At 51.3% G+C, this 26,113-nt stretch overlaps 1 protein-coding gene across 1 annotated transcript in view; it reads left to right on the top strand.

Annotated features, from left to right (window-relative positions):
• TMEM266 (transmembrane protein 266) overlaps positions 1-26,113 on the top strand; it is a 139,193-nt gene that overhangs the window by 91,554 nt on the left and 21,526 nt on the right. The window contains exons 6-9 of the mRNA XM_081230155.1: positions 1,970-2,026; positions 3,445-3,583; positions 5,465-5,580; positions 19,473-19,662. Coding sequence (XP_081086281.1) covers positions 1,970-2,026; positions 3,445-3,583; positions 5,465-5,580; positions 19,473-19,662 — 502 coding nt within the window. The remainder of the gene's footprint in view (positions 1-1,969; positions 2,027-3,444; positions 3,584-5,464; positions 5,581-19,472; positions 19,663-26,113) is intronic.

The following is a 26,113-nucleotide window of genomic DNA, read 5'->3' as shown; positions in this document are numbered from 1 at the left end:
GTGATCTTATACAGCTTGAGTACACTACACGGAGTCCAGCACCTCTGGGTCCAAAGGCCGACTCACCTCCCAATGCCTGAGTGACCTTGGGCAGCTTCCTTAACCTCTCTGAGCTTCAGCTTCCCCTTCAGTAAAATGAGAATCATGTGTGAGGAGGGTTAACCCAAGATCTGCAACCTACTGATATGTACCAGATGGCAAATGTTAGTCTCATAATGAATTGGAAGATTTGTATCTTCTAACTCATTTCTCTAGCAGAAGGGGAAACTGAGGCCCAGAGAGGTTATCTGACTTGCCCAAGGCCACACAACCAGCCGATTACTGAGCTGTGACCTCAAGATATTGGACCCCAACCCAGACCTCTCTGCACCCACTCAAAGCTGTGGTGCAGTTAAGTGAGAGATTGGGAAGGCACGTGGAATGGGCATCAGGCTGCCACATGTCCCTATGTGTTCTCAAACGTGGTGACAGAACTGGCCGCCACCAGCATCCCTCCTTCTCATCTCTTCAGGATAGTCCTTTATGAGGAAGAGGTAAATTTTAGCAGCCAAGCCTTTTTGTGGCTTAAGTGTGGGTAGAGATCCCTCGGCTTTCTACAGCTTTGCCACATTCAGATGGCTGGCCTTCTACTATAGGCATGTGGGAGCAGGGACCTCACCTGGTGTGAATTACTGTGAACTTCTCATCTTGGTTCAAGGAAGGGCCTATGACAATTGTACCAGGGTCATATGAGACCAGCTTTTAAGTATCTTCTTTGGAGAAAGATGTACTCTTGGTGAGGAAACCGCCACAGAAGGCGGAGGCATTGGAGTGAGTTCCTGAGGGCTTTAAGGAATCAGACATGCATGCATTTGTTCATTCATTCACAACTTGTAATCACTCAGTGTCACTCTATGCCAGGGATTAGGGGTAAAGGAGAGAAGTCAGACAGTGCCCCCTGAGCCTGAATTGGGGGATCAGGCAGATAGGCACTACAAAGTAAGATAAAGTCCAAGGGAGGGAGGGTGGTGATTCATGTTCCAAGGCCTATAGGAACACCCAGGAAAGAGGCACCGAGCCTGGGGAGGGTAGAAAAGCTTCATGGAGGTGACATTTGAGTTGTGGCCAGAAGGAGAAGGCCTTTCCAAGAAGAGGAAGGGGAGAAGGCCCTGCTGGTTAGCACATAGGCCAAGATGCTATAACAAGAAAACCCAAAACACAGGGACTTAATTAAACAAGGTGGGGTCAGCAGTTAAGGCTTACGTGGTGGCTTGGGGCTGATGGGGGCCCAGCATTCTTGTTGCCAGCCCTCCCTAACTGAAGACACCTCCCCACCACACCTACACACCCACATTCTAGTCTTTGGGAAGAGGGAAATAGGAGGACGAGCCTAATCCCTTAAAGGTCGCAACCAGGAGGTGGTACGCAGAGCTTCTCTCCTCATAAGCCATTGGCCAGAACTTGGTCACATGGCCACTCCAGATGCAAGGAAGGCTGGGAAATGTAGTCTTTATCTGGGTGGCCATGCTGAAATTCCAATTATTGTATAAGGAGAGAAGAGAGATTGGGGGTGGGGGGAAGTCAATGGGGGAGTCAAAGCCACATGCAAAGACAAGGCAAAGGAGAAAGAGCTTGCATGTTTGTTGATTTGCAAGTGGTTTGTGACATGACAGGAGTGCAACAGATGACTGGAGAAGGAGGCAGGGTCCTGAGTATCATTCCAAGGATTCAGAGTGTATCTGTATGTAATGGGAGCATTGAAGGTACTTAGCCAGGGTCTGGCACAGGTGGTGACGCAGACCTGAGCTGGGGCACTCAAAGCAGGGGTGGAGAGAGCACGTGGGCTGAGAAACACTTAGGGGATGGTGAAGACTTCTCCCGTTATTGAACAGGAAGGAGAGCCCTTGATTCCGAGCTCTGGAATCCTCTCCTCCGGGAGGAGGGGGCGGGGAGAACAATAACCATAACCTCTTTTCTCACTTCCTCTCAGACTGTTCTTCGGATTGTGGTGCTCGGGATCTGGGATTACATTGAAAACAAAATAGAGGTAAAGACCAATGTCCATCTGCACCCCCAAGCCAACCATCCTGGAAGCCAGGGAATGTCACTGTCCCATCCATCCCAGGGTGGGAGCCATCAACAAAGGCCAGCACCTCCCCACACTGGACACAGGAGTCTGTTCAGCTGTGCCTTTAGGTGGGTGGGGAGCGGGGGTAAACTGAGAAAGTTTCCAGCAAAGGAGTGGCCTAAAAAATCTCCTTGACTTTCTGCAAAATTTAAAAAGTTATTCTTTTTTTTAACATCTTTATTGGAGTATAATTGCTTTACAATGGTGTGTTAGTTTCTGCTTTATAACAAAGTGAATCAGCTATATATATACATATATCCCCATATCCCCTCATCTTGTGTCTCCCTCCCACCCTCCCTATCCCACCCCTCTAGGTGGTCACAAAGCACGGAGCTGATCTCCCTGTGCTATGCGGCTGCTTTCCACTAGCTATCTGTTTTACATTTGGTGGTGTCTGTATGTCCATGCCATAAAAAGTTATTCTTGAATCATTTTGGAAAGCTTTTGAAATGTGTTTTAAAACAAATCCACTCTAAAATGGCCCCATGATCAGAGAGCTGAGTGGGGGAACCATGAAAGTGTTTCTCAGCCCGGGTTTAGGCAGAGCAAACTGGTTGCTTTGTTTTGTATAAAAGCAGGTGGCGTGTGGTGGGTGGAGATGAGATGCGGGGGAGGCTGGCTGACCCCCAGAGTTTGGTGCGCACAGGACAAGGCAAGGCTGTCAGTGTCTGCTGCCCACTCCTTCCTCACCACCCCATTCCCCACCACACACACTTTTTAGCCTCTTTGGGCCAAATGCTGGGAGCAGACATAGAGGCCTGGCCTGTGGAAGTCTCAGACCAGGCCAGGCTGGAACAGGCAGATGGAAGGTCAAGGCCCAGAGCTGAAGTGCAGGCTGGGTCCCCTTCTCTCCGAGCTTTGCCTACATGCAGGGTTAGAGACTCAGCACCAGCAGCAGATGCAGATGAGATGTGGGCTCTGGGCTGTTGCTTCCCAGGGGGAAGGGGCCTGCCTTCAGCCTCCACTGCCAGTGAGGGATTCAGTGAGGCCAGCGCAGGAAACCTGCGACACGGGATGCAAGCCCCATCCTGAGAAGGGACAAGATGCTGGAGACATATGCTTGCAAAAGAAGCTTGGAACAGCCCAAGGCCGTCTGAACCAAGGCTGGCGATGGGCTGAGGTCACTTGGAGGAGAGAGAGTGCTCAGGAGCACGTCTGGGGTGGGAGGCCCCTAAAGACTAAGGAGGGTCACGAGAGGCAGCCAGGGATGGGGATGAACTTCTGAGGGGGGTGTAGGGGATCATTGGCCAGCACCAGCTGCTTTGCCTGACCTGGTCTCTGGTTCCAGGACATTCAGGAAGTTGGCCCAGGGCACTGAAATCCACCTCCTCTCACAGGTGTTTGATGGGGCTGTGATCATCCTGTCCTTGGCCCCGATGGTGGCGTCCACTGTGGCTAATGGGCCCAGGAGCCCCTGGGATGCCATCAGCCTCATCATCATGCTCCGGATCTGGCGGGTGAAGAGGGTCATTGATGGTGAGTGGCCCGAAAGGGGCGAGTTCGAGGCAGGAAGGATGGTCTCTGGGGTCTCTCATCCCCTTATCGGGGTACCCTCTCCCTGGTTCCCAGCCCCATGTCCCATCCTGTGAACACTGTGGGGTTTGACATCTTGTCAGGGAGCCCCTAATCCAGAGTCCTCATCAAACTGAGATGTGATCAGGTCCAGCTTTGTAAGGCCCACGCAGGAAAGGCACTGGGAGATCATCTAGTCTGTTCCTCTCATTTCACAGATGGGGAAACTGAAGCCAAGAGGGATGAGGGTCACACAGGAAACCAGCTCTGAGTCAGCAGTGAAGCCCAGGACCCCTGACGCCCACCAGTGTTCCCTTAGCTGTTCAGCTTCCCCCATCTGCACAGGCTCTGCTCTTGGCTCTGTCCCTGAAGGGCTGCCACTGGCTGGGAGCTCATGGGGCCCTGTAATCCAGAGTCCAGGCTCCCTCTCTGGGTCTCAATGTATGTCTTTTATAAGTAGGATCCACTGTGAGTAACAGAGACTCAGAATAACAGTGACTAAAACAAAACAGAAGCTTATTTCTCCCACATGAAAGCCTGGGCCAGTAAGGTAGGCAGTAGGCAGTCCAGGGCCAATAAGGAGGTAGGCAGTCCAGGGCCAATAAGGAGCTTCTGAAGTCATGATTCCAGGTTCCTCTTATATTGTTGCTTTGCTGCACATACCCTATTTTCCAAAGTCACCCTCACGGCTCAAGAGGGCTGCTTCACTGCCTGCCATCACATCCTCATTTCAGCCAATAGGAAGAAGGAAGGGAGGAAGAAGATAAAGAAGCAAAAGGAAAGCCCCAGCTGCCTTTTCTTTTTACACATCTTTATTGATTTATAGTTCACACACCGTAAAGCACACATTTAAAGTACACAATTGAATGCTTTTTAGTATATTCATAGAATTGTGCAAACATCACCAAAATCTAAGTTTGGAGCATTTTTATCACTTCAAAAAGAAACCCATACCCATTAATTAGCAGTCACTCCTCATTCCCCTCCAGCCTTAAGCAACCACTAATCTACTTCCTGTCTGAATAGATTTGCCTCTTCTGGACATTTCATATAAGTGGAATCATATATGTGGTCTGTTGTGTTTGGCATCTTTCACTTAACAGAATGTTTTCAAGGTTGATCCATGTTGTAGTATGCATCAGTACTTTATTCCTTTTTATTGTCAAATAGTATTCTATTATATAGATATACCACATTTTATTTATCCATTTGTCAGTTGATGGACACTGAGTCTGTTTCCACTTCGGGCTGCTGTGGACACTCATGTACGAGTTTTTGTATGGACATATGTTTTCATTTCTCTTAGATTCCTGGATATGGAATTACTGGGCCGTATGGTCACTCCTTGTTGAATATTTTGAAGAACTGTTTTCCAGAGCAGCTGCCCCATTTTACATTCCCACCAGCAATGTGGGAGGGTTCTAATATTTCCACTTCCTCATCAACTCCAGGTGCCTTTTAAGGAAGGCTTCTGGAAGCCGCTGCACAACACCTGCACTTGCATCCCATCATCCAGGATGTAGTCTCATGGCTTCTCACAGCTGCAAAGGAGACTGGAAAATATAGTCCTCATACCAGGCAGCTGTGCACACAGCCAAAATTAAGGGTTCTTCTATCACTATGGAAAACGAAAAAAAACAGTATCTTAGTCGTGATGGGTTAGGGTTCTAGCCCTCTTATAGTTTCTGGGTGCTGTTGGGTAGCTGACACCACCACCCCTACCCCAGATCTTCCAGGAACCACACCTGGGCCTGAGCCTGATGCTGGCTGGATGCTGGGACCAGCCCCTCCCCCACCAAGCACTGCCGCTGCCAAGCTCTTCACGGGGCTGTCTCTGTCTTCCAGCCTACGTCCTGCCTGTGAAGGTGGAGATGGAGATGGTCATCCAGCAGTACGAGAAGGCCAAGGTCATCCAGGACGAGCAGCTGGAGAGACTGACGCAGATCTGTCAGGAGCAAGGGGTAACGCATGGTCACTTTCAGTTCTGCCCAGTTCCGTCCAGGGCTGAGGACACTAGTGGTTTCTAAAGTCCCCCAGGGTGCCAGAGCTGCAGGTGCCCTGCGGTCAGCGACCTCCTCCAGCCCCTTCACAGACACATGGGGAACCTGAGGCCCAGAGTGGGGAGACGTGTCTCTAAGGTCACTCGTGCCCAGCCCAGCCAGGCCTGGACTCCACCCTGGCTCTAAGGCCAGGCTTCTTTTCATCTCTCCGTGGTGACCAGTCAGCTCTCCAACCTGAACCGGCTGAGTCATCCCCTCAGTTATCAGGGTCTTCTGGGCATGGTGGTCTCTGAAACAGGGGTTGGATTCTGTGTACAGAGGTTGCTGGGCACCACTGTGGGCCAGTTGCCACCCAGGACCCCCAGACACACTAGAGAGGCTTCAGCAGCGCCCTCTGCCCTCTAGGAACCCTGGTAAAGACTCAGAGACAGGGACGGGCCCTGCAAAGCTGTGCTGGGCAGAGCCAGGGGGACGGGCAACCGGGGCTCGGAGAGGGTCTGTCTGGGAATCCAGAGGCCTCTCTCAAGGTCCAGCCCTCCAGTCCGCGGCTCCCTCCCCCAGGACTTCAACCAAGTCACACACTTTTTTGCCCTCAGTTCTTTCCTCCCTAACATGAGGGGACTGCTCCCATGTGAGTGGGCCAGACAGCCCCTTCTATAGGAGTTTAGGGGAGGGGACTGGGGTGCTCAGGAGGTCGGAGGACAGCAGGGCCTTGCAGCAAGGCCACAAAGCGCTGTAGAAACATAGCCTCAAGTGCAGGGAATGTTCTGGTACCAGCGGTGCAGGGTGGGAATGCCACAGAGCGACTAGCTCGCAAGGTGGTGGGAACATGTGTGGGAGGATGGGCCCCAGCCCCGAAGCCCTCGCTGTCGGCCTCCAAGGGTCCTGGGCACTCACTGCCGTGGGCCATGCTTGTTCGCACCCAGAGTTGCTTCTCCCGCTAAGCTGGATGCTCCCCTAGGGCAGGCTTCGTCCAACTTGTGTTTTTCCCCAGCCCAGCACCCCATACATGTGGGTCTCCTGGCTCCCCAACCCCGGGCTCTCGTGGCTGGAGGAGGCGCTGGAGCGGGTGGGGAGTCTGTGGAATTACCCCACAGGAACACGCAGGCCACGTCTTCCAAGTCACCCCTTTGGAATGTCTGTCTGGGAACATTTATCTCTTTATCTACTTGGGGAACACCACGGCCTTTCACTTCAGCACAAAGCGCTTATGAGTGACAAGAGGGGCCATCAGGGGACACAGTCCCCAGGGGCACATTGTCCATGGGGTCCCGGGAGTGGGGCCGTCTACACGGAGTGCTAGGCTGGGAAGAAGAATGCTCCAGTCCCCAAGCAGTTGGCATCAGCTTTGTGCTTACCCGTGCGTCTGGTCAGCCAGGAGTGTGCACAGGACTGGCCCCTGCCCTCACTGGGCTCTGGGTGACTCGAGGCGTTTAGCAGGCCCATGATAGACAATAGCAGTCCCGTGTAATGCATGCTTCAGCAGGGACACATCGGGGGGCTCTGGGGGCGGTGGGATGCCGGTTTCCAGAGGCGCTGACATTGAGCCACGACCCCCTGGAGAAGGGCGCCAGGTAGAGGGACAGGTGAGGCACGAGAGTGGGCATTGTGCTGGGGGAATCAAGGCCGTTCAGGGTGTGAGCAGAGGGTGGGAGTGGGGGGATTTGGAGGCAGGCTTGGGGAGGGCCGCAGGGCTGACCAGGGAGTTTGGGCTTCATCCAGTTGAGAGGGAAGAAGCCTGGAGTGTTAGAAGCAGGGCCGGGGGGATTTGCTCAGATTTGAGTTTTTGGTGGATCTTTCTGGTCGCCTTTGGAGGACGGATGGGAGAGGCAGGAGTGGAGACGGGAAGCCCGGTAGAGGTGGTAGAACCACGAAGGGGAACGGGGCCTGGGCTTGGGGCAGAGGGAGGTGGAGGGGTCAGGGAGAGGACAGCTCAAGTGTCATCCAGGACCCGGCCAGAGCGTGGTCAGGCAGCTCTCAGTCTGCTGTCTAATAGGAAAATGAATGCTCTGCTTCGCTGCACTTGGCCACGTGAAAGACACAGACATAGCGCCGCATCTGCCCTCCATAAATTCATGGCCACGTTAACAGCCCACGTGCTGCGTGGCTGAGGGGAAGCCCTGAGGGCAGGCCACCCCTCCTGGTTTCCACTGTGACCCCGTCCTGAGCCCCCGGGGACCCCACATTCCTACTGTCCCGGTTCACATCACCCTCTATATGTGGCCTCCTTCCCAGGGATCTGGGCCAGAGGGAGACTCCCTTGGATTCTGCACAGGAAAGAGCCAATAAATAAAGACATATTCCCTCTACGTAGTGACATCTGGAAAAGAGATAAACAGAAACAAACCATTTTATTTAAAAAACACCTGAAGCCTGTCATCTTAGTTAAGACAGCAAAAAAGGGCCAGATGGGCTGGAATCCCAGCGGGCTGCCAGGGAGGCGGGAGGGGCTGGCCAGAGCCACACGCTAGGTCACTGGGTTCTGCAGAGAAACCATGAACGCTGCTCTCCCAGAGCCGTGCCCACTTCACAGGGTGGAGCAAATAGACACCTCATTTTCAGCTGGATTTTAAGACCAGGCTTGGGACTTGACTGAGCAAAAAATGCCCTTAAAGAAATGTGAATGCTGGCTCGTGGAATGTCAGGGATGGCTAGACCCTTTGAGAGAATAGTGCCTGGAATGGTGAGGATGTTAGGGACAGACCTGAGTGCAAAGCCAGCTTGGCTACTTGTGGCTTTGGGCACCAAGGGGACCTCTGTGGACCTTGGTTTTCCTAATCTGAAAAATGGGGATAATAATACAATCCTTGAAGGATGGTTGTGCGATTGCTTAGCCTAAAGCCTGGCACATGATAAATGGTGACTCTATGGGAACTAACCACGCATTTCTCCACGTACACCCATTTTACAGATAAGAAAATTGAGAAGTGGTGACTTGCCCAAGAGCACAGAGCTAAGAGAGGGCTTTTAGAGCCAGGAGTAGATCCAGGTGTCCTGTCTGTGAAAGGTGTTCTTCCCCAGCCCACCTTGCTTCGGATCATGTTCTAGGACATTTTTATACCCATGTCACTTCTCAGGGCTCGGTGAAAACATTGATTAGATTGGGCACCAGGGTGTTTCAAACCACTGCCTGAGGACAACTCTCCTCTTGCAGGCACACACCTGGCTGCCCTCAGCTGCCTCAATAGCTTTTCCGAAGAGTCTCTTGCTGCTGCCCTCACTCCCACCCCACCCAACCCCATTCCAGGTCATTCTGTTCATCTTTGTCACAAACTCTTGCTCTCTCTCTCTCTCACTCTCTCTCCCAGCAGGAATTCTTAGGGCTTAATGAAGCAATTTCCAAACTGAATTTGTATATGCTACCTAAGAAATTGAAATTTACCCAAAATTCCAATGAAATGTGTAGAATCTCAGTTTAAACGAAACACTCACTTTGCGTTCACCTTGCTCTCTCCCTGGCATGTATTTGTAAAACTACTTGCCAACATTTCACTCATCTTAGCTCTTTTTTTTTTGCGGTACGTGGGCCTCTCACTGTTGTGGCCTCTCCCGTTGCAGAGCACAGGCTCCAGATGCGCAGGCTCAGCGGCCATGGCTCACGGGCCCAGCCGCTCCGCGGCATGTGGGATCTTCCCGGACCGGGGCACAAACCCGTGTCCCCTGCATCGGCAGGCAGACTCCCAACCATTGCGCCACCAGGGAAGCCCCATCTTAGCTCTTTTTAAAAATAAACTTTATTTTTTAGAACAGTTTTAGATTTATAGGAAAATTGTGACGATAGTACAGAGTTCCCATATACCCTGTACCCCTTTTCCCCATTATTAACTTCTTACATTAGTATCATACATTTGTTACAATTAATGAACCAATATCGATATGTTATTATCAAGGCCCACACATTGTTCAGATTTCCTTAGTTTTTATCGAATGTCCTTGATCTGTTCCAGGATCCCATCCAGAACACCACATGACATTGAGTCATCGTATCTCCTTGGGCTCCTCTTGGCTATAAAAGTTCCTCAGACTTCCCTTGTTTGTGATGGCCTTGACAGTTTTGAGGAGTTCTGGTCAGGTATTTTATAGGATGTCGCTCTGCTGGGATTTAACTGATGTTTTTCTCGTGATTAGATTGGAGTTCTGGGTTTTAGGGAGGGAGACAGGTCCCGTGCCATTCTCATCCCATCATATCAAAGGTACATACTGTCACTATGACATCACTGTGGATGTTGACGCTGAGGTAGTGTTTGTCAGGTCTCTCCGTTGTAAAGTGACTCTATTTAAATTCATCTTAGCTTTTTAGAAAGCTTAAATTGCTTCTTACTGTGACCCTGTGGAGACTCTTGGGTGACATGCTTTGCCAGCTTCTTGCATGAATATCTTGCACATTATATCTTCTGTGCCACATGGCATCTCATTCTCACCACAGGCCACGCCCAAGGTGTCCCAGAACTCCCTTGTGTTATAGATGAGGGGCCCCTGGATTTGGCAGATGGAGGAATCTGAGGCCAGTTAGGAGATTAGGATGGAACAGGGGTCTCCTACAGCTCATTCTAGTCCTTTCCTCCCCCCGGATCACACTGGCCTTCTGGTCTTCACAGGGAGACAGGATTCAGTGCTTCCCTCATTCCCTCATCTCTCCTGACTACTGGGCTCACCTCATCCTTAGCAGATTCCTATGAGAAAGAGGAGCCCAGAGGGGCCAGCGTTGGGGTCAGGGGAGGGAGGGGGACACTCTGTTGGTCAGTCTCACCTTTCCCAAGCCCTGGCTGACCTTCTGCAGCCTTCTTCCAGATGGCTCATGTCTGTGGTGGAAGCAGGTCGACTCAGACCCCTGCATTCAACAGTCCTTCGACTGGAAGGTCATTCCCTTTCACTTTTATTTTGCTCTGTATCTGGATTTTGTTCTCTGCCCGTCCAGCCAGAATTTTCTTAGGCATTCATCTCTCTGGTACACAGATGGATTCCAGAGGTGGGGTGCTAGTTCCTGTCCTTCAGAGAGGTGGTATGAATGTTTTGTCTCTTTCTTTGTACTGGCTGCTTCAGAAATCAAAGCTATTTTAGATGCAGTGGTTAAATCAATGCAGTGATATATTCTTCCAACTTGTCTTAAGAAACCACTTCTGAGGTTTTAGTACATCCCTGCCCAGGACCTTGCTCTGATTCCAAAACATATTCTGAAGTCCCCATTGTACTTGCTGTTTGCTCTATAAGCCTTGCAACAACTTTTGGTCCAAAATAATATGATCCAACTCAGCTCATGGTCGAAGTTTGTTTCTCTTCCCTGCTGGGCCCTGTGGGACCAGTTAAGTTCTTCTTCCTCAGTACCATCTGCCCTGAGACCACTGGCAAAAGACCCAGGGAGGTGGGGCTCAGTCTAGGGTGACTTGAGGCCCAGCAAGGAGGCCAGTGGAACTCTGTGAGCCCCTTAGGTCAGCCTTAGACCTGGGGCAGGCGGTGGTCTCTGAAAGAAGAATCCTGTGCGGGGGCAGCTTGTAGGGTGGAGAGCATCCTCTTACTATGGGAATCAGCAAGTGGGATTCTAACCTCAGCTCCACCAATAACCCCTGGATCTCAGGATCCTCATTGGAAACATGGAGGAAACAAGGCTTACGTCACAAGGATGCTGTGAATATCAGATTAATTCAAGTAATATATAAAGTCTGGCCCACTGGAGTCTCCCAGTAAATGTTAAAAAAGAGAGAGAACAAAAGTAATACTAAATGATTTATATAATGGTGACCATTTACAGATGCGCTGCCACGTGTTTTAGCTCATTTTGACTTTGATGGTCAAAGTTGGCAGGCTAGGTATTATTAATCCTTTTATAGATGGAAAGGCTGAGTCTGAGAGAGGCTGCTGCCTGCCCAGTGTCTCACTGTTTGTCATGGAAGGGAAAGGCTAGGGTGGAACTCAGAGTTCAGTGTCCATTTTCCTACAAAAGAAATAGGGCATCTGTACAAGTCACTGTTAGAATGAGTAACACAAGCTGCTCCATTAAACAAACCCAGACATCTCAGTGGCCGAACACAAGAGGAGCATGTTTGTCACCCACACCGCAGCCCAGTGCAATTACTTTGGGGAGGGGGTAAAGGGACACTGTTCCACACAGTCACTCTGGCCTCCAGGCTCTTCCCGTGTCATAGCTCCTTCTTATTCTAAGTGTTTGGAGTTTTCTCCCTCTAGCCAGGGGATTAAGAAAGGGAGGGTAGAGAATTGTGCATAGAAAATTTTTACTGGCTGGGCCTGAAAGTGGTGACATTGTTTCTGCCCCCATTTCGTGGGAGGACTCAGTTACACAGTCACACCTAAGGCACCAGATGCTGACAGAAGTAGTCTGAGTGCCCAAGGAGAAAACAGTCACCTGCACAGTCACCTAATAGGCTCACAATGTTTCTACCTCCATTCCCCCCTTCCCACTAGCAGGAGGTACCATCATAATGATTAATCCTTCCTGGATGATGCAAGTCTCCCTGGCCTGTTTCCTGAAGAAACAGGATGATAACCTGGACCCTAAGCGATAGGCATTCCCGCCGGAGGCAGGTGGGGGGCGGTGTCCACTCTACTGTCCTTCGGGGGCCAGCAGCCCCTTCAACAGATCAAGAACAGCAGGAAAGGGGTTCTCTCCTGGCTCTGGGGGTGTTGCTTGATGCCGGCTCATTCCAGAGAGCCCCCTCTTTTCTTGCAGAGGCCACAAGCCCCCAGCTCAGCACAATAGTCTTTGTTACCCGGATTATTCAAGATCCCCACTGTGGGAAGTGAATTTTTCTTTTTAAACATGGGCAGTGATTTCTAAAACAGCCGAGAGCTTTAATGACAAGCCTATTTAGCTGATCAAATTAGCCATCAGAGGAATAACTTATGTTATCCTTTTGCCATAATTTAAATTTATGGCCAACTACCAGTCATCTTCACAGTGGATGGAAAGGGGCCAAGGTCGAATTCAGCTTCACCCTGCTCCTAAATCATGAGTTTGCAATTGTCTCCTGAGTTTTATTGTTACCAACAATGGCGAAACTAATGGAAATAAACATTGGATGCCATCCCAATAGCAGATGGGTTTGAAGGCCGGGCAGTCTGTGCAGACAGCACTAATAGGATGGAAGAAAATTATTGCTATTGCATTAGATACCATCGAGCTTCTGGCCAAAGTGTGCATTGATCAGGCCAAGGCCCTGTCAGTTGTACTTCACAAACCAGACCATTAAAGGCAGAGATGGGCTGGGTGTGCCCGCCCTGCCGCCCCCCCGGGGTCTGGCCCCGCCTGGGCATGCATTAAAAGCCCAGCCCAATGGAAGGGGCCTGACTCACTCCAGTAATGCATGCTGAGGGCTTCCCTGTGGATCCCAGCAGATCTGGTCAGGTTATCTGATTAGAAATACTTAGCTAATAATGTGCATTAAGAAGGGCTGTGACTGCACTTTCCTTCTTCCCAGGTCACAGGATGGTCTTTTTTTCCCCACTGGACCAGTTTGCCAGTGGAAAATTTGCTTCATTTTATCCTCAAAGCCACCATGCACTTTCTGTCCCAGAGGCCCAGGCTCATGTGAGCCTGGAGAGCCTCAGTGCTATGGGTGTTTCTCCTTATCTGTGTTTAGCAGTTTGACTATAGGGTTTCTAGGTGTGGAAGTTTTGTATTTATCCTCCTTAGGATTCTCTGAGTTTCTTGAATTTGTGGGTTGGTGTTTTTCATTAGATTTGCAAAGTTTTTGGCCATCATTTACTTATTGCCTCTGTCCCAGCCTATCAGTCTCCTTCTGGAGCTCTAATTACATATATTAGACCTTCTGACCATGCCTCACATTTTCCTTATACCCTATTCTGTTCTCCCATTCTCTCTCTTTTTTCTTTTTCTGGCTGTAACTTTTTTTTTAAATAAATTTATTTATTTATTTTTTATTTTTGGCTGCATTGGGTCTTCGTTGCTGTGCATGGGCTTTCTCTAGTTGCAGTGAGCTGGGGCTACTCTTCGTTGTGTTGTGCGGGCTTCTCATCACAGTAGTTCTCTTGTTGCAGAGCACGGGCTCTAGGCGCACGGGCTCTAGAGCGCAGGCTCAGTAGTTGTGGCGCACAGGCTTAGTTGCTCCGCAGCATGTGGGATATTCCCGGACCAGGGATTGATCCCGTGTCCTCTGCATTGGCAGGCAGATTCTTAACCACTGCACCACCAGGGAAATCCCTGGCTGTAACTTTTAATATTTTTCTATAGACCTATCCTCAAGTTCAACATCCCTGTCTTCTACTGTGTCCAGTCTGCTGTTAAACCCATCCAACTGAGTGCTCAATTTCAAATATTGTATATTAAGGTCCTAAAAGTTTCATTTGATTCTTTTTATAGGTTCTGTTTCTCCACTGAAATGCTACAACTATTTTGTCCATCTTTTCCCATACTTTTCTCTAACTGCTGTATGATTTGATAATCGATCACTTTTTCCTGCTTGTTTGCATGAATAGTAATTCTTATTGTATGCTACACATTGTTGATGCATTTTAGAGGTTCTGGGTTATGTTATCTTTCTCTAAAGAGTTGGCTGTCTGACGTGGGGCATTTCCGTAGGAGCAGGGCATGGCCCTGAAGACAGCACCAAGAATTAACTGGCTCTTGCACTTTGTTCCCTCCTAGTTAGAGTCCCAGAGCCAGCACAAAGCTTGTTATAGACCAGAATTCAGCTGCTCCGTTAGCCTTATTGAACACACAGTGAAACTGAGGCCCAAGGAGGAAAGGAGACTTCAAAGTCGGAGTGAGGGAGGGGTGATGGGCCAAGAGTTGAGGCTCCTCCTCCAGCCCTGGCTTTTTCCCCACATGGGGGCCCTCCTGCTCTTTCCTGGCCCCCGTTACCACCAAGCTCCCCCGTATTCTGTTTGAGCTGAGTCACTTCCATCTTTCCCATAAGGCTTCAAGTTCCCTGACACAGGGTGTGGGGGGCTGGAAGCCAGAGACATGGGTTCTGGGCCCAACTTTGCTCTGATGCACCATGTGGTCCTAGCCTTTATCCCACGCTGTCCCCCAGCTCAAAAGCCTCCTGCCCATCACAGGGCCTCAGTTCACCCATCTGACTAAAGAGGCTCTGCTCTCCTAGGACCCCTTGACAACCCTTCATCAACTGAGGAAGCACATGTGGCCATGTTCAGCATATGGGAATCCGGAGCCAGGCTCTGAGGGTCCCAGCTAGAACATCCGGACAGTCCCCTGGGCTGTCACAGCCAGTGACCAGAGCTGAGAGCCATTTAGCCCATCTGCAGTGTCTCCGTAAGGAGTCAGCCGTTCCTTCTCAGGGCGAGGGATCAGAGCATCCAGCCACCCCACACCCTCTGGGTATGAAGCTTGTAAAAATAGGTCCCCAAAGCAGGTTGCCTCCTCCCTCACCCCCATTCCAATCCATGCCCATGCTGACACTTCTACCTCCTAAATAGTCTTCATCTTCATCTCCACTGTCTCTACCCTAGTCCAAATTCTGGTCATCCCTGGTCTGCACTGCTGCAGCAGCCTCCCAGCTGGTATTCCCATGTCCGCCCTGGCTTACCCCCATCCAATTCATTCCCCGCTCGGCTGTCGGCACAGTCCTCTCAAGATGCTCATCTGAATCACCACTCCTCCACCTCCACCCCTCCACCCTTCTGTTAAGAAGATTTCAGTGGTATATTGTTGCTCTTTAAATAAGGGCTGAAGTCCTTAAAATGTCTTACCATGGCTACAAGGCTCTGCCTGGTGTGACCCCTGCCGACCTCCCCCAACACCTCTTACCTCCTGGTCTCTGTCTCCCAGACACACCGTGCCTCCTCTGCCACAAATGTCACCCAGAGCTAGCCCTTAGAACTCTCCTGGGACATTTGTTCCCTGCAGTGCGTCAGACAGTGCCTGTCTCTGGGGCCACCCAGGACTCACTATGAAGCTGGGAGAGGCAGTTTCATTCCAATACACATAACAGAATTTTAACGTTTCCCTCGCCATGCTTTACCTGACTTCTTAGTGAATGAATGAATAAAGGAGTGAATGGGGGAACTACCATACACTCGGGTCCATATTTCTAGCCTAAAACTTATTTCAGTGTACATGCCTATGTCTGCACATGTGGGCTTGGGGCTGGGCAAGCCATGGCCTCTGGCGTCTGGCCTGAATTCCAGTGGGACACTCATGAGCAGCTCTGTATCAATTACACGTTATCAATAATGCATCTGTTCAGAGTGGCCTAGGAGGCCATTAGCTAGGGCTGCCGGCCCTGATGAGCGGCCTTGGAGAAAGTGGGCTGGGTATGCCCATGGGAAGTTCAGATCAGCCTGGGCAGGAGGGGCTCCCAGCCCCAGCAGAGCTAAGGAGCGTTGCCTAATGGGCTCTACGTGACATCTGAGACCTTGCTGCGAGAAGGGTGGCTCGAGCCCTCTTCCCCTGCACAGAAGGCCAATCTATAATAAGCTAGCCTCACTTTCTCACTTTCTGAGACCAGTGGCCCCATTCGACTACTGGGTTGTTGAGATCCAGGTCTGAACCTAGTCTGAGACCAGAGTTAGGGCCCAGTGTGTGATCAGGATGCAGTCTTAATATGTGACTTGGGTCAGGACTCAATGTGTGACCAAACTTGGGGCTCAGTGGTGGGGCTCAGGCTTTGCCTCAGCTTTGGGTTAAGGTTGGGGCCCAGTTTGTGGCTGGAGTTAGGACTCAGCCTGAAACCACAGAAAAAAGCTGGGCAAAGCTGACTAGTTTCACACATTGATTTATTGATTCATTCAGCAGTATTTACCGAGTGCCTTCTGTGTACCAAGCAACAAAACAGGCAAGATCCCTGCTCTTACAGAGATTATATTCTATATTCTATTCGTATATAGATTATATTCTATATCCCTGCTCTTACAGAGGGGTGAGGGTGGCAGTGGTGTGCTGGAGCTGCCACTGACTCGTGAGAGCCAGCTGTGCACATTTCTTCACAATTCTGCATGACATCATGTTGGTAGTTTGCAATTGGCCACGGTGGGAGTGTTTATACCAGAGATTAGCATGTACTAGAAATCAGGCCTCTTTTTTTCTATACCAGCACACCACTGCAGCTGAAGTGACCGACCACATGTATTTATCTGATCTCCTTCCCCAAACTCCAATGAGATGATAGTAAAGAAACAAATCATAAACACATAAGAATTAAGAAACTCCCTTTAAGTCCTGTCCATCAGGACCAAGAGGATACACATTTCAGTGGGTTTAGGGAAATGGAGAGTGATTTAGCAGAGCGGAGAATCTATAACTAAAGTGTCTAAAGAGGCAGATGGTGAGGGAAATGGGCTAATTCCCCCCTCAGTACCCTTTAGAGTTTGGGAGGAACGGGGTGAATGTGAAGCTGACCACAGGGGAGAGGGGTTGGCTAGAAGTCTGTACACATACTATTTGAACCCTCCACGTCCCCTCCCAAGTTCTGCTCAGCCGGGAAACCACACTCCCCCATCATACAAGAGGCAAGAGGTTCGTACTCCGGAGAAATTGAACCAGAGGGCTCTGCAGGTGGGCACTGGTTGAGGCAGAGGCCTGGGGAGGGGTTTAGGGCTGAAAATGAGGATTAGGTGAAAGTCCTTTCATCTAATGGCTGGACCCTCTTCTCCATTTCCCTGCCCTGCTCCCAGCACAGAGGCAGCCAGAGGTGTGTCCTCAGGCAGGAGGCTGATGAACTCTGGGAAAACCTGTGTTCCCAGAGACAAAATGTGTGAACACTGACATTGGGAAGTTGCCCCGAGGCCAGTTTGCTGCCTGGCCACCCTAGTGTTAGTGAATGCTTCAACGGTGTGTTTCACTTTTGTCAAAAGAAAAATAATAAAACATTAAAATAAACAAAAATATCAGGAGATGCTAAGTGCAATGTAGAGAATTCAAACAGAGTGATGTGATGGGGTGCCTGGGTGGCTGCCTTAGGTCAGGGGTCGGGGAAGGCCTCCAGGAGGGGGAGCCAGCCATGTGATATGGGACCAGAGGTCCCTGGGAAAGTGACCCTGAGACCAGCACACACTTAGTGTGTTTAAGGAATGACGAGAAGGCCTGTGTCACAGCAGGAGGTAAAGGGAGAAAGAATGAGATGAAGTGAACCAGGTAAGCAGAGCCAGAACATGCACCTGTTATGTAAGCCAAGGGTAAAAGTTTGGGTTTTCTCCCACCCGAGGTCTATGGACAAGGGGGTGACATGATCTGATCTAGGTTTACAAGAACCCCTCTGACCCCTGCTGGCGAATGGATGGTAGAGGGCTGTAGGACTGCAGTCATCCAGGTGAGAGCTGGCAGTGGAGGTGGAGGGAGGTGGGCAGGCTTGTGGTAGCACTTAGGGAGCTGGACTTGAGGGCAGATTGGATGGCAAGGATAAGGGAAAGTGCGGAAGCAAGGGAGGAGATTGCCTGTTTTTGGATGCAGCTAAAATGAGATGAAAACACCTGAGGAGCAGGTGTGGGGATAGAGCGAAGGGTCCTGTTTAGACTAAGTTGGGTTTGTGACACCTGTGCCCCAATTCTGTGTTGCTGTCAGGTAGGCAGTTGGAGCTTTGATCTGACATTGCAGGGAGGGGCGAGGGCTGGAGATTGGGATCATGGGCAAGTAGGTAATCTCCTAGGTAGGGAGCTCAGGCGGGGGGAGTCCCTGGGACTCCTCCACCCGCCTCCCTGCTTCAGGCCTTTGGGGGTTTGACTGGAGGTTGTGGGGTTATGCCAAAGCGATGCAATGTGTGTTTGGAACACTAGGTGGCAGTAAAAGATCTCCTTCCTCCTGAGCCCATGGCCAGGCCCTTCAGTGTCAGGCCCAAACTTTGCCTGCACCCAGATGGCCCAGGGAGGCCCCAGAGTGTGAACAGCCGTCTCAGCCACAAACTCAAGAGGCATCTGGAAGCCTCTCTAGGCAACCTTCCCCAACAACAACAAAGAATGAAACCAAAATAAAAATGTGTGCAGCTTTAAAAAAAAATTTTTTTTTTTTTTTTTTTTTTTTTTTTTTTTTGCGGCATGCGGGCCTCTCACTGTTGTGGCCTCTCCCGTTGCGGAGCACAGGCTCCGGACGCACAGGCTCAGCGGCCATGGCTCACGGGCCCAGCCGCTCCACGGAATATGGGATCTTCGCGCACCGGGGCACGAACCCGTGTCATCTGCATCAGTAGGAGGACTCTCAACCACGGCGCCACCAGGGAAGCCCTGTGTGCAGCTTTTTACAAAGCCTTTATGAAGCCCTCAAGTCCTCAGAGAGCTCTGTGGGGTGATAACCCCTATTCTACAGATAAGGAAACCAAGGACACATGGCAGTAAGCCGCAGGGTTGGAACTAGAGTCCAGTCTAGTCTGGCCAGCCCTCGGAACACCTCCTAGAAGAGGGGATATGGGCGTTGCTGGAAGACAGGTGGGTCAGGCACAGCCCCGTAAGCCACGATGGGCTCCCACCGGCTAGTTACACTGACCCTGGATATTGCGGGGTTTCCCGTCTTCCACTAATCATCAGTGTGGGACACCAGAATAAGTCTCTTGGGTGGCACGTTTAGGCAAGTAACCAGAACGAACCCCGTTCCCTGACTCTTCCTCGGATGCTCTTCCCGCAAACCACGGCTGTGCTTCCTCTCACGGCCATCTTGTCTTCACTATGGGGCCAGACTACACAGTATCCGAGGTAAGACACAGGAACATGTTTTTTATTACTCGGAAAAGGCTCCAGAAACGTCAGAGACGCTTGCGACTAGTGTCCTTGGGAGATTTGTAAGGAACGCCCCCTCCAGCCTTTGGATGCTCAGCCCATTCCTCCCCGCTCCACCAAGAGCAAAGCGCCCAAAGGTCGGGCTCGGGCCGGGTCCACGCCCCCGGCCCCGCCCCTGCCCAGCCCACCACCCACCGCCCCGCTCTTTCTTGCAGTTTGAGATCCGGCAGCTGCGGGCGCACCTGGCGCAGCAGGACTTGGACCTGGCGGCCGAGCGCGAGGCGGCGCTGCAGGCCCCTCACGTGCTCAACCAGCCGCGCAGCCGCTACAAGGTGGTGGAGGCCGGCACGTGGGCCGAGGAGACCGCGGACGAGAGCGTTGTGGAGGAGCTGCAGCCCACGCAAGGTGAGCCCGCCCGCGGCCTCCCCAGTCCCGTCGTGGGGAGACCCGTCCCCACCCCCGCCCTAGGGCTCTGTGCACAGCTTCCCGGAGTTGGAGCACGCCTCCTGGCAGGACCGTGCCCCCATCTCGGCCCACGATTGTGGCGGTGGCGGTGGTGGTGACCCTCAGATCAGTGCCCCCGGGACTACCTTTCTGAGCCTCGGAGAAAGCGTTCAGGTAAGCTCCCTTGACCCGACCTCGACATGATCTCAGTGGCGTGTACTCATTTCATGCCTGTGGGCCACTGGCTGCTTTGCGTGCACTATTTCCCCAGTCCTCGCGGTTAACCGCCTGCAGGAGGCTTGACTTTCTTACTTTATGGATGAAGGAACTGCGACCCAGAAAAGTTGTCCAAAGGTGCCTCACTAATAAATGGCAGAGCTAGGCTTCCAGCCAGATGCCTAGGACTTTCCTACTGGACTGCCCAGCCCACTAAGGCCCAGATAGTAAGTTCAGGCTTGGGGCCCAGAACAACCCAGAACCTATGCTTTAGGGATGGTAGTAAATTGATGGGCAGGTGATGTTGGTGGAAATGGGAGTGCCGGCCATACCCTAGGGCAGAATACTCTGTAGAAGACCAGCTGTGTCACCTTGTAGAGGGGAATTAACCTTTCTGGGTCTTGGTTTTACCAGCTGTCAAATAGGAACAATGCTGAGCTTTCCTCACAGGGTTGTTGTGAGGCTCAGGAAGCAGGTGAAAGTGGCTTCCAGAATTGCAAAGTAGTCCTGCAAATGTCAGGTGGTATTATTTTGTGATTGGGGGTGAAAATACCCTCACCTGGTGATGCAGCCATGTCAGGTTTTGGGCCTTTGGGAGGTTTGGAGAGACTGTGTTCTCATGGGCTCAGGCCAGGAATCAGCCTCGGCTCAGGGGGCACAGCAGGGGAGATCTGTGGTCTTGCTGGAGCCCCGGGGGAATCCTGGGAGCCTGAGCATGAACGCTCATGTCTGAGTCCTCCCTGCCCCAACTTGCACCTGAAAATGTTATCACTAAAATGATGGTTAAGGGATTTCTTCACTTTACCAAGATATTTTTAAAAGTATCGATGGCCCCTAATAATTCAGAATACATTCTTGGGTCCACATTTTTTACCTAAAGGTAAGGGAACTAAGATTCATCAAACTCCTCCAAGAGAAGCTTTTTACAGTGTGATTTCATTTCATCCTCACACCTCCTTTCTCTCATATGGAGGAGGAAACTCAGACCCGAAGAGGTCGAGAGAATTTCATGAGGTCGCACAAAAGAAATGGAGGTGCTGGGCTTGGAACCAAGGCTGTGGGATCCTAAACTCCAGCTTCATCTGGGGCCCACTTTGCCTTGGCGTGCTGTGTGCTCCTTGCCAGGGCAGTGGCAGCCAGGCAGGGCTGGGCAGGTTGGGCAGCAGGAAGCCAGAGCTCCAGACTCTGCCACTCCCTGGCTCTGTGACTTGGGGCTTCAGTGTTCCCTTCTGCAAAGTGGACTCATCACTCCAGCTCTGTCTGCCTTACAGGAAGTCTGGGGAACTGATGGATGTGAGAAAGCTCTGTAGGCTGTAAGGCACTGTGAACAGGTTTTGGGGAGTGGGGTGATTGCTATTATGATCTTTTGAGAGACTTTCCAACCTCAGAACTGTAGAATTTGGGGGGTAGGAAGGACTTCTGAGTCCAGCTCTTCAGCTGATACGCTAATCCCATCTATTACACCTGCCAAGAGTTCTACCTTCCTCTAAGAATAGGTACCCCGAACCTCCCAGAGAAGCCCATGCCAGCCCAACATCAAATGGCTCTGTTAGAAAATTCTTCCTCAGGCTGTGCTGAGGTCCGCCCCCGGCACCCACCTCTCCCACATGGACCAAGCTTTTATATATAGGCCTGGTGGGTGCCCTCCCAGCTGAGATATCCTTTCGGAGACTGGCCTCTGAGTGTTTTCTCCTCCAGAGGCTGTCACCTGCATTCCCACAACCAGTCCTCAGGGGACAAGCTCTCCAAGTTCTTGCTGTCCTGCCCCTCCCTGAGCATTCCAGTGTTTCAGTCACGCAGTTCTTGGGGAGCTGCAAGACCAGGGCAGAGTGTCGAGGGGGGCCACCCCTGCTGTTTTTCTGGACCCAAGACCCCTGTGACAAGGCCAGAAAACTCCTGAGCCTTGTGGTGGCTGCCTGGCCTGAGCTCACAGGTGACCCAGGCCCACATGGCTCTGTCGAGCCCCATGTCCCTGCAGCCCATCCTTGGGCAGCACACTTTCTGTACCCTCTGTGTGGATTTTGACATTCATTTGTGTTCAGCTGTAGCTTGTTTGATTCCTGCCTTTACTCCGGGTTTCTAGGACTTTGTAGATCCTGACTCATCACCAATTCCTTCCGGTTTTACTGCCTACATATATCGTGAAACATTCCCCTTTTCCATCTGCATTGTTCAGCCTTCCTTATCTCTGGACCTTGGCTGGCTCCCTGACCTCAGCTTTGCCCCCATAGGTGCCCCCTTCAGTCCTTTGTCCCCCCTACACACACACAGTCATCTTTCATAAATCCTTCATGTCCCTCCCTGAGTTAACACCTTGGCTGGTATCTGCTAGGGCTGCCGAAACAAACTACTGCAAACTGGGTGGCTTAAACAGCAGAAGTTTACTGTCTCACAGTGCTGGAGGCTGGAAGTCTGAGATTAAGGTCTTGGTAGGGTTGGTTCCTTCTGAGGGCTGTGAGGGAGCATCTGTTCCTGCCTCTCCCCCAGCTTCTGGTGCTTTGCTGCTAATCCTTGGCATTCCTTAGCTTGTAGAAGCATCACTCTGACCTCTGCCTTCTCTTCACATGGTGTTCTCCCTCAGTGTGTGTCTGTGTCCAAATTTCCCTTTTCATAAGCACCTTAGTCATGTTGGGTCTGGGGCCCACCCTACTCCAGTATGATCTTATCTCATCTTTTTTTTTTTAATACATTTATTTATTTTTGGCTGCATTGCGTCTTCGTTGCTGTGCGCGGTTTTTCTCTAGTTGCGGTGAGCAGGGGCTACTCTTCCTTGTGGTGCACAGGCTTCTCATTGCGGTGGCTTCTCTTGTTGTGGAGCATGGGCTCTAGGCATACGGGCTTCAGTAATTGTGGCTCGTGGGCTCTAGAGCGCAGGCTCAGTAGTTGTAGCGCACGGGCTTAGTTGCTCCACGGCATGTGGGATCTTCCTGTACCAGGGCTCGAACTCGTGTCCCCTGCATTGGCAGGCGGATTCTTTTTTTTTTTTTTTTTTTTAATCAATTTATTTATTTATTTATTTTTGGCTGTGTTGGGTCTTCGTTTCTGTGCGAGGGCTTTCTGTAGTTGCAGTGAGCGAGGGCCACTCTTCATCGTGGTGCGCGGGCCTCTCACTGTTGCGGCCTCTCTTGTTGCGGAGCACAGGCTCCAGACGCGCAGGCTCAGTAGTTGTGGCTCATGGGCCCAGTTGCTCCGTGGCATGTGAGATCTTCCCAGACCAGGGCTCGAACCCGTGTCCCCTGCATTGGCAGGCAGATTCTCAGCCACTGTGCCACCAGGGAAGCCCGGCAGGCGGATTCTTAACCAGGGAAGTCCAGTCTCATCTTAACTAATTATATCTACAACAATCACATTTCCAAATTAGGAAATCACAGTCTGAGGTACTGGGGGTTAGGATTTCAACATATGACTTTGAGGGGGAGGACGCAATGACTCAACTCATAACAGGTGGCATATAAGACCCTTGATGGTCTTGTCCCAGGCTGGCCACCGCCCCGACCCCCGCCATCTCATCTCCTTCCAGTCTGCACTCTGTCTTCACTTGCACTCTAGCCGAGTGAAACATCTTTGTGTTTGGGAAGTGTTCTTCGCAGTAGTAAGTCTCTGAGCCTTTCCACATGTTGTTCACTGGCAGGACAGGCCTGCCTGCCAAACTTCTTTTCATCCTTAAAACCCATCCCAGAGTGAGCTCCCAGTCACCACGCCCTTCTCTTGAGACCTTATATGAACTCCCACTAGGCCCTGAGTGTGCCAGGTCGCTCCCACACTTTATCTTCAGGGCCCACTGCGCCTGGCCCTCAGGCTCCCCTTAAAGTCCGTTGCATGGAATGTAATCTGCAAGCCCATAACTGATCGAAGAACAAAGTACGGCTTGTGGACATCACTTGTTTCCCTATGGGTCCTGCAATCCTGGGTTTTCTCTCGGAGCTCAGGGGGCATCTGGCAATAGCCCACTCCAAAAACCCCACTCCTGGCTTTCAGCTCCCCATGCTGGTGCTTGTGGAATCCAGAATAAAAGAATATAACAAGAATATAAGAATCTTCTTTTTGAAAGTTCTCCTGGAAGTCAGTGGCAGCTGTTGCCCACTTTGTCTTGCTTTCCAAGGATGGGAGGAGCAGGTTTACAGTCTCCTGGTCCATCACAGGACCTTCCTCCCGATGGAGCAGAGGGGGCTGGAGCAGCCGCTTCCTTGCTTTCCCTAGTGGTCAGCCTCCTTGCTCTGCCACATTTGGATTCACAGGGAGTCAAGATCGGGGGTCAGAGAGTCTGCCAACAAACCAAGCCTTTAAAATCATCCCACACATTCTAGTGCTGTGAAGCTTTGAGTGCCTGCCTCTCCACCGTTCCTCCTCTCTCTGCAGTCCCCATCATGGGCAACTTCTAGGAGGAAGTGGAGGGACACAGAATAAGAAGGGAGAAAGTGACTGGCTGCATGTGCCAGCTAGGGTGTTATGGGGTCTGTGCTGACCCTCCCGGAAACTAGAGGCTTGTCTGAACAAGGCACTCAGGCCTCCCATAGAGGTGGCAAACATGCACCCCTGGGAGCAGTTGCAAATGCCCTTCCCATCTAGCCCTGGAATCCCACCCCTGCTCTCCTTTATCTCCTCTGTGACACCCCCTACCTCCCAGCTCTCTAGATGCACACTTGCTTGCCCCAGCCCACTCAGGAGAGCACAGCGCATTCCTGGTCTGCCACTTGATGGCCAACCCCCAGAGCTGTCAATAGAAAAGGCAGTGCCTCTGAGGCAGAGGGCAGAAGCCTGGGGCTAGCAAGTGGCATGCATGATTCACAGCCTCAGATGAGCCAGGGAGACAGGGCACCCCAGCTGATCTCTCTTTGACCAGGAGCTGTGTCCAGGGAGGGATTTCCACGTCATTAGAAATTATGGCTAGACAAGCTAGGGGCGCTCTGGGCCACACTGGAGGTGGAGATAGGTCAACATTCATTGCTCACCATGACCTTCAGGCCAGCGAGGGCCCTGAGGCTCACCATATCACACTAGTACACAGACCATCTGGGGATTAACCTGCAGACAACAGCGATAAGTCTCAGGACCCATGGGCGAGGGCCTTGCTCCAGGGGGGATGGCAGCCCAGGAGGGCGGGAGTGCCAGCCTCAGCCCGGGCAGGAGAAGTGGCCCCTGCAGTCTCAACAGTTGCCAGCGGGTCAGTCAGACTAATGCCAACCAGCTTCTGTTTAAACTTGCTCCAGCACAAATCATTTTTAAAACCCAGGCGGCAGAGTTGCAGGCTTTGGGGGCCTGCCAAGTTCACAGTGCCCCTGTGTAGTCATTAATACTTCCCTCCCAAATTTATTAGTCTTGAAGCTCACCCGTAACTTATGAATTACAGCCCGTGGTGGGAGTGCCGCAGCTTTTAGCATATATCACAGTGAGCTTCGGTGTCCCCCCATGCTGCACCAGCACTCAGAGAAACCCCCCAGAGGTGCACCAGGCCCGCAGAGCTGGCACCAGTGTATAACCTTGGGAGAGGAGGGGCCTGTGTGCCAATGGAGGCAAGCCGGGGTTTCTGCTATCACTGGCCTCCTGATGTGTGTGCCTGATGGGGGGCCCTGGGGACCCCAGGGAGCCCCAGAGCTGTAGAACTAGAACTGGGCAGCGAGGCAGCTGACAGGGCAGAGCTGGTGTGGGTGGTACTGAGGGAAGGATGTGGGTTTAAGACTCAGGGCTGGGTTTGAATCTCAACTTGGCCTTGAACAAGTTACTTAAACTCTCTGAGCAGGACTGGCTTTATGGTGGGGTGACCCATGCAGTCACCGAGGGCCTCACACTTGGTTCAATGCTCTGCTGTCGCTCTTGAAATTCTTAATGCTTTTTTTCTTTCAGTGAGGTATAATTGACATATATAATTGACATATTAGTTTCAGGTATACCTGGTAATAATTCGATATTTGTATATACTGCAGAGTCACAATAACCCTAGTTAACATCTATCACTATACATAGTTACAGAATTTTACTTCTTGTGATGAGAACTTTTAAGATTTATTCTCTTAGCAACTTTCAGATATAAAATGTAATATTAACTATAGTGACCGTGCTGTATCATATCCCCATTTATTTTATAACCAGAAGTTTGTACCTTTTGACCTCTTTCACCCACCCATTTCACCCAACCCCCAACCCCTGCCTCTGGGAATCACCAATCAGTCCTCTATATCTGTTTCTTTTTAGTTTT

The sequence above is a fragment of the Mesoplodon bidens genome, assembly GCF_964165515.1.
Source record: "Mesoplodon bidens genome assembly, chromosome: 3".
NCBI lineage: Eukaryota > Metazoa > Chordata > Mammalia > Artiodactyla > Ziphiidae > Mesoplodon > Mesoplodon bidens.
The sequence above is the reverse complement of the archived record's forward strand: the minus strand, read 5'-3'. Positions and strand labels throughout refer to the sequence as shown.